Source organism: Oreochromis aureus, linkage group 18 (genome assembly GCF_013358895.1).
Source record: "Oreochromis aureus strain Israel breed Guangdong linkage group 18, ZZ_aureus, whole genome shotgun sequence".
Taxonomy (NCBI): domain Eukaryota; kingdom Metazoa; phylum Chordata; class Actinopteri; order Cichliformes; family Cichlidae; genus Oreochromis; species Oreochromis aureus.
Window position 1 is genome coordinate 27,730,414 of NC_052959.1, and position 8,851 is coordinate 27,739,264.

Below are 8,851 nucleotides of genomic sequence, written 5' to 3' on the forward strand. Positions count from 1 at the left end.
CATTAATAACAAGGCTTTTTGGAGCAATAGGTTTGCAAGTGGTAGAGTAGAAATGGAAATGCTCAGATAATGATATGGGTTAGCTTGTTTAAAACCATTCTTATTTTTCTACTTGTTTAGCACATTTGTTCAGGGTTGGAAATGTTCCTCTGGTACATTATTTATTTATTTATTTATTCAGTTTCTTAATTGTCTTGATTGATCCATAAGAGACAAAAAGTCTCTTTTTTCCCCATCAACATGGGAGAGTCAGTGAATTTCATTTTGATTAAAGCAAATAAATAACTTTAAACTTTTTGAACCTACTCTTTCAGATCTGATGCAACAGAAGTGAAGCACACCAATGCTGTGTCGATCCAGAGGCCACATACATATCTGGTCAATGCATTTGTGACATTCACATTTTTTGATTCTCCAGTGCCTTTACTACAATCCATCAATGGTCTTGTGTTTTTGGAGTATCTCTCCTGCAGACCACAATATGTGTATCTGCAAAAAAGTGTCTCTAGCACAGTCCCGTGTGTAGCATGTACCATGTCTACGGCAGACTTCAGACATCAGCACAACAGTGACACTTTGTTGCTGAAACTTTCTGATGACACAGCAGTTGTCCGATCAATCAAAAGTGGTGAGCAGGAGGAGAATAGAGGAACAGTTTAGGACTTTGAATGCAATCCTCTTCATCATAATGTCACAAAAACCATTGTAGACTTCACGAGGGGTGGGAGAAGGAGCCAATCAACACCAATAACTATAAGGAGCACTGAGATGGAAGTGGTCTTCAACCACAGATACCCTGGTGTGCAGCCCAACAGTAAGTTGGACTGGAATACCCATATACAGGCGGTGTACAGTAAGGGAGAAAGATTACTTTATTTCCTAAGGAGCCGGAGGTCAGTTAACATCTGTTATTTATGTTTTGAAGCTTATCACTTCATATAATCCTATGTTTTGAGCACTGCACTTTTTTTCTTGTGACCTGAGAAAGTTGCCTGAAAGCTGAAGACACACTGGGCAAACCATTTTTGTTCTGTTGTCATTTTCAAAAGAGTTTATTATTGCCTGAGTTAGAAATATCATGCGGACTCCCCATGAGGAAGGAATGGACTCCTCTACTGAACAATCTGAGGATGCTGCTGTTGTAGTTATTGCTCTTTGATATGATGGCGGTGTAAGAAGCTTTATTTTCTACAAACTGCTCCTTTGCCTCCCGCATAGACGGTAAGGTAAAACTGAAGCACATTGTTGGGCTACTATAATAAGAGATAGCATTAAAGTGGCCCCTGGAGACCCATCATCATTATTGTTTTCCACATACATAGGTGCATTATAGTGCCTATAATGAACTGATGCTCTCTCCACTCAGCTCCACTGCATTCACATTGTGGATTTTGCTGTTCTCAGACAGTTTGCACTGATTTTTAAGAATAATAAGAATAAGAATAAGAACAACTTTATTTATCCCGAGGGAAATTCTTTTGTCATGTACATGCTCAAAGCAGCAGGAGAGACCGAGGAACAGATGAAATAGATATAAGATATACAATATATACAATAAGAATAGTGTACAGTAATATACAGTAGGATAGTGCAAGACAAATAATCGGATAACACTAACAAAGTAATATACATAACTATATCCTGGTGAATAAATAACTAAACTATCAGTGCAGGCGGTTCTAGAAAGTGACAAGTATTGTGCAATAGAATGAAGGGAGTAGCAGCATATGATGGGGGGATGAAAACAAATATTCAATAAGTACTCTTGGGTAATATTGCACGGTCTGGAGGGAACAGAATAACATAGGTAATAGTCTCAGGAGAATCACCTACAGAGTGAGGAAGAGTTAAACAGTCTTATTGCCACCGGCACAAAGGATTTCCTGTGGCGGTCAGTTCTGCATTTCGGGCAATGAGTCTTTTGCTGCGTTTGCTCGATGGTCCATCATGGGGCGCAGCATGGGGTGGGAGGGTTGTCCATGATAGAAAGAAGCCTTTTTAGCATTCTCCTCTCAGACACCTCCTCCAGGTTCTCAAGTCTGACACCCAGGACAGAACTGGCCTTTCTAATCAGTTTGTTCAGCCTGTTGGCATCAGCTATCTTCACCCCACTTCCCCAGCACACAGCTGCAAAGAACACGACGCTCTCCAACACCGAGTGATAGAACATGGTCAGCATTTTCCTACCAACATTGAAGGACCTGAGCCGCCTCAGTAGGAACGGTTTTGGGGTACAAAAAAAACGTATTAATAATGATAATGTGTGTGGAATATAGTAAAAATAAATGAATGAAGCTCCTGTTTTGTTTTTTTTTACTTTTATCATTCATTTGATCCAGGGAGTGAGTCACAGCCCCGTCTGGCCTGCAGAGGGCAGCCTAAAGACTTTCGCTTCACAGGAAGGACGGGCGGACACGTGACATGCAACAGGAAGTAAATAAACTGCTTTCCCGCGCAGTTAAATTGGAACGGCAAGTCGTCTGCTTTCAAGGAGAATAAAACAAAATGGATGAGCTTTATTTGGATAATATTGACGAATACGTCAATGACCATAATAAAATAGTAAGTGCCTTCTTAATTCGCGGTATTTCATTTTGTGCGATGACGTTTTCTGGCTGAACTAGAACGTGAATTAGCTCTGGCTTCGACATGATTGGCTGCTGAACTCCGCTCAAAAAAACTGCCGTTTTAACTTTGTCTGGTTTTCACGACAATTTATGTGTATCCAGGGGCATTTTGATCAATTTTAGGGATGTTCAGGGGTCTCCGTGTTAATTCGGCTCTGCTATGATGTAGTAAATGGCACTTGAATTGAAGAAAAGCTTATTTTTAGTTGACCAATTTCAGTTACTGCTGGAAACCGCCAAGTGCGTGACAAACACTGCTGTAGTAAAGACATTTCAAACACTGACATGAAGTCGATATTTATTTATATCTGATAAGTATTAGATATTTCCCAGCTCACGTAGCTTAATGGAAAGCAACAATAATCGGTACCTTAAAGAAATGACAATATTTGGATAATATTTATTATCCGTCATGTAGTCTCTGTGTAAATACAAGTGTCCTGTGTGCATTCTCTACAACAGGTAACCTATAAATGGCTGAGTCTCACTCTTGGAGTTCATGTCAACACAGCAAAACAGTAAGTGGTTACTTTGACATGCCAGGAACTAATAAAATAATATATGATACTTTTTTTTTTCCATCTTCAAAATGTCTTGTTTGTCCAAGCAACAATCCCAATTTTAAATTAATTAGGGCTTACTGTATTTAGCGCCAAAGAAGCACTACATTTGACAGTAATAGTCCAGTGGAATGTCGCTTGAGTTTTTCTGCAATGAGTTACACCGTTTTTGTTGTGTTAGTGAGATGCAGACATGCACATGTTTGCATGTTTTGGCATATGTGTGCATGCAAAAAAAGGTGCTGTGTGTTTTCTTTTAAAAAAAGATCATTAACACTTTGTGTCATTGGCTGATAAATACATAAATGCCATAAACACAGATGTTCCTAAGTGGCCCAGGTAAAGGCTCAAGGTGTGGGAAATACATGTAAGTTGTGTCTTGTGTTCAGAATGCTCTACCATTACCTGGATCACAAGAGGAAGGAGAGTTCAGCTCAGCTGCATGCCACCTACCTTGTGTCAGGGAAATTTGTGGACAACGGTCAAACGGTGAGACCTGTTGTAGCAATTTTTGTGATTTATTTTTTTTTCTACATGCACAAAGCTGCAGATTTAATGATTTTTACACTGTGTTTGCTTTTCAGAGTCACAAGGTGTCTGTTGTGAGAGAGGAGCAGCTGGAAGGTGTGTAAATATTAATTCACATGACATCATTCGGTTGTGTTGCTCTGTAACACCAAGGTTGGCTCGTTGTTTGGTTCTCATTTCGAAAGTAATGTCCTCATTTCATAATCATCACCATCACTAAATAGTACACTTTTATGTCAGTGAGTCTTGCTTTTCTTTGTATTTTGTTTTATTTAATGACATAGTTGTTGTAAATGAAGCAGCAGTGTGTCACGTTTGCTGTTTTCTTCTGCAGATTTCAAAGCCAAGATGAGCTTGGTAGTCAGCGTGCACGTCTACAGCGTCCAGAAAGCGTTGCTTAAAGACAGCGGCCCACTTTACGCTGTGGACTACGACGCTGTGAAAGACAATCTTAAAAACTGCAGCAGGTATGCTAATCATGGTGTTTTTTGATTTGCAGTGACCAGTAATCAGCATTTTTACACCACCTGTGTAAAAATTAGTTTAGCCACTATTAGAATGAAAACATAATTAATGTATAATGTTATTAATATTATTTTATAGTTATTTCCTTTTGGTTTTCAGATACAGCGCGATCCGCTGTGCCAGCGCAGTGCCCATGTCTTCTGTGGAGCTGCAGCAGGCGAGGGAAGTTCAGCAAGCTCCTACACCTGAGCCTGAAAACAAAAAGGCTGGCATGAATGGAGACACCAGCCCAGTTTTAAAATCATCCGCCAAGCCTCCAAAAGGCATCATGGGAATGTTTGCTAACAAATCTGCTCCTAAGAGTCAGGATAACAGCAAAGAGATGAAGCCTGAAAAGAAAGAGGATGCACATGATGTACGGCTTTGTCCTTGTGCTGCAGTCAGTTGCTCTCCAGGGTACTTGAGTTTTTGCTCTATTTGTTTATAAGTGTGTATTTTGTATTTTAGATCGAAGCACCCAAAAGCAAACCGGTCGCAAAAGTCAATCCAGTGGCAAACTTCTTTGGGACTCAAACATCAAGTGAGTAATAATTTAAAAAAATTGTGTGTGTGTGTGTGTGTGTGGTGTACTTTATTAAAAGGGGGATTAAAATTCATATGTTCCATTTAGACTGCTGTTATTTTGTTTTAGGTTTCTATTTTAACCTTGAAACTGTTTTGCGCATAGTTTGTTTTTATTATTATTAGTAGTAGTAGTATTTTGCTCTTTATTTGACACACGATCTGCCTTTCAGAGCAGTTGTACAAATCACATCATTATATAAATAAATGTTGTTCCTGTCATGTTCTTATTTCACATAAACCTAGTAAAAGCATCATAATTGAATGCGTTACTCGTCATGGTGGAAAATAATCAGCGAGTGAGCCAACAAGTTTTTAAAAAAGTACCAAAGTGCTGCAGGTTGTAATCAGCAAAACAGTTTTGTCTTGTATGGAGTGTAAGGTTTGAATGTAGAGGCTCTAAAGCAGAAGCCACTTGTGAACACGATCCAGAAACCCTGCCATCTTCTCCGCCAAAGCTCATTTAAAATGGTCTGAGGCAAAGTGGAAAACCTTTCTGGTCAGAAATGAAAATGTTACGTTTTACTTAGAAAACATGGATGCCACGTCCCAACTTTTTTTTGCTGCCATGATCTGATATTTTCAGTGTTTTGTTGTGAATAATTGAGTTTGTATTTTAAATAAAGTTTCCACGTTTATCGATGTGCATGCAGTTTTGCGACATACAAAAGTAACCCAGAAAGATGAGCAGTAATTATTTCATTTGAATATGGTTACTGAATAATTGTTCTTTTTCACTACTTCAGAGAAGCCGGAGAAAACCGTGAAGGAGGAGGAAGCACCTCAGTCATCTTCCAGAGCAGCGCAGCAGCATGAAAGGTCAAAACCAGAGGAAAAGCAAGAAACCGTTGCGCCAGTGGAGCCACAAAAAGACACAAAGAAAGACTCCAGAAGGTATGTGCTGGTATTCATGTGGGAAATGTGACACAAATTGGATTAAATATTCCTTTCAGTACGTGAGGAAAATAGTTTTCTTCTTATGAAAACAATCCGCTTTCCTCAGTCCTCAACTCCCACTTCCCTGTCTCTAATTGTTACTTAGAAATGTAATTTCAAAAGTTATAAAGGGTGTTTATTTCTGGCTTTAATCTAATTTAAATTCTTTAATTCCTTTTTTTTTTTTTTTTTGAATAGCAAAACTAAGCGGCTTGAAGATTCTGACAGTGAAGAGGAGAAGATGAAGAAGAAAAAGAGGAGGAGGATCAAGAAACCAGAGCCAGACAGCAGTGATGAAGATGGTTACACTTTTTTTTTATATTATTCTCTTATTCTGCTGTTTTCTATTTTGAAAACCTATTAATTTTAAAAGTGAACAAATAATGATATAATTGAATTAAAGATATAAATGTATATATTTTTTTATTAGTTTTGCTGCTGTAGGCACATTAAAAGCAATTCCAAACATTGTAATTAATTGGACTGCAAATGGCTTGTGAGGTCAAAACTTTTATTTCAGTTTATTTCAGTCTTTGGAAAAAGAAGGATTTATAAAAGAAGACATTTCAAAATTGATTAGATAATCTGTTTTCCCCCTTCCAGTTATTCCAGACTCTCCACAGCCAGTCGTGACAAGAGAACCGTCATCACCAAGTCCTAAAAAGGAGGTAGAACCTGATAGACATTCTCATGTAAGTGTTTGATACTCTATTTTTGATATAACTGGAAACTTTGGTAGTCTTTTATTCATTTTTTAATGTATTTTTTGTGTATTTACCTCGGAGCATGTGTCTTGTTATTCTACAGCCGAGCAGCTCTGAAATGAAAATAAGGAAGAGAAGACGAGTCATGAAGTCCCGTATCTTTGTGGACGATGATGGATGCATGGGTATGAAAAACATACAACAGTGAAAATCCACCCAGTGCAGATAATAATCAAACACTTTTAATGTATTTATATATAGTGCTACAGTATATGTGATTGTTTTTAAATAAAGAGATCAGGGTCTGTACAAGTAATCGATATGAGACAAAAGCTCAGGTCTGGGAGATTTCTGCTGCTGTTGTTAGTCCTGTCTGTTATTATGGAGAAAGGATGTTCCTTATATACTTATACTCAGGCGCACAGCCGCTTCACTTGTTTATGAGGAATCTATGCATCCAGGGAAGAGCAGTAATATTCTGTGAGAAATGTGTACTTTCTAAAAATGCATTAGCCAGTGCTCAACTTAATGTTTTTTCTCTGAGAGATTTAATAGCTCCTTTTATATTTTTACAGGCCTGGCTTTTATTATTATAATAAAATCTAATCTAACTATTATATTTAATATAATTTAATTATATTTAATATTAATCTAAATCTGCAAGCTAAGTTACTAAATCTTTTAGGTAAATCTATTTGAGTGCACTCCATCCATTACATTAACTCATCAATGCATGCAGCAGGCTTCAGTTCAACACTAAGTGAGATGAGGGTTGTCAACCTGCAGCAAGCTGTGAAATTTAAAGATCGTAGCAAACTAAGATTATAGTTTAGTTTAATTTCTGCGTACATAGAGCTGTGGTAGATCAGAGCAAGTGCAAGGATCACTTTTTGTCCTTCACTCCACCTGGACTCTTTTTAACAGCACCGGGTCTTTGCTCTTTGCCATTAGTGTGTAGAGAGGTTCCAGCTCCACCTTAAACTATAACAGCATTATGTTCGCTGCTGCTGTTGCATCAGTCTTACCAAGAGAAACGCAGCAATCTAGGCTGAATCTGGCGATGTCCTCTTGTTCACAGTCGATTGATTAGTTTGGTTGTTTTGTATGAATTTGTAACTCCAGTTTGTTTGTCATCCACAGTGACAGAAAAAGGCTACGTGAGTGAATCTTACTCTGAATCCGAAGATGATTTTAAACCCTCCAAACAAGCTTCAAGAGATCCCATTAAAGCAAAACCATCATCAAGTAGCAAAGAGGATGAGAAGAAAACTCAAAAGAAAGCATCAGCAAACTCAAATAAGGGAACTAAACAAGCTTCCATAATGGGATTTTTCCAGAAGAAGTAACAGATGGTGATGGATGCTTTCAGTAGCACTAAGGACAAACAAGCACTGCTGTAGACTTGCTGTAATGACACTGTAGCGTATCTGAAATCAGCTGGAACAAGTCAGAACACTTGACAAATGGACTTCAATACATGGACATTAAAAATTACATTTTAGTTTCTCCATTTTATGAATACACGTCCAACTCAATAAACATTAAAAAATTAAATGTGTGTTTTCACTTTCAGAAATGTAAAACCATCACAAGCCTGAAAATCTGAACGCATTAACCAAACCACCACATTTTAATGGACCAATACAGTCTTTTTTTCTTCCTCTGTTCACGTCAAAGACTTCACCTATTGCTGCAGTAGCAAATTGAGTTTTTATTATTATGCCTCCCTTTAATTATATGATATCGCCAAACCAGGGAGCTGTTTGTGTTTGGATTTGTTTTTTTCTTAATTGTAGTTGATCATCTTCTGCTAGCACTACCAAAACCTCATCAGAAATGGTCTCAATCAAAGGGTGGCTGTCAGGATGCCATTATTACAGAAATCTGAAGAAAAGGCTTTATGTGTGGCAAATTACACAAGACCTGGACTAAAAATCAGTGGCTACAGGTCTTATGGAGTAATTCTTCCAAATTTGAGATTTTTGTTTCTAGTGAGTGGGGCTCAGGAGAGCAGTACGACAGTGTCTACAGCCATCTATAACACAGGGTGGAGGCTCTGTCATGGTTTGGGCTGCATTTCAGCCCGTGGTGTGAGGAATCTTGATGAGCTGATGAAATTATAAACATTGAAAAGTAGCGTTCCAGAATAAAGATGGTTGTACGAACTACAGACTTGCAAGCTGGTTACAAGTGTGCAAACTCTGTTTTTTGTCTCATATATTACATTTCCATCTTGCCCATGTTTCAGTCAATAACTGCACCTATTTTCCATTTTCCTAATAATATAAAAAGAAATGAAGGACAGCTCATTACTTTTCCACAGTGGTATAGGCACATAGCAATTGGGGGGGGGGGATTCTTTAGCAGCTAGAATATATTGGTTTACTGATCTTTATTTCAGGTTTTCCCT

The 8,851-nt window shown here is 38.1% G+C and overlaps 1 protein-coding gene across 1 annotated transcript; it reads left to right on the forward strand.

Annotated features, from left to right (window-relative positions):
* Positions 1-2,403: 2,403 nt before the first annotated feature.
* pold3 (polymerase (DNA-directed), delta 3, accessory subunit) lies at positions 2,404-8,620 on the forward strand. The gene is given in 14 exon segments (XM_031749817.2): positions 2,404-2,562; positions 3,090-3,145; positions 3,577-3,676; positions 3,772-3,811; positions 4,050-4,182; positions 4,340-4,397; positions 4,399-4,440; positions 4,443-4,595; positions 4,688-4,760; positions 5,548-5,695; positions 5,936-6,039; positions 6,341-6,429; positions 6,545-6,626; positions 7,582-8,620. Coding segments are annotated over 14 exon segments (1,341 nt in total). The 5' UTR covers positions 2,404-2,505; the 3' UTR covers positions 7,788-8,620.
* The last annotated feature ends 231 nt before the right edge of the window (positions 8,621-8,851 follow it).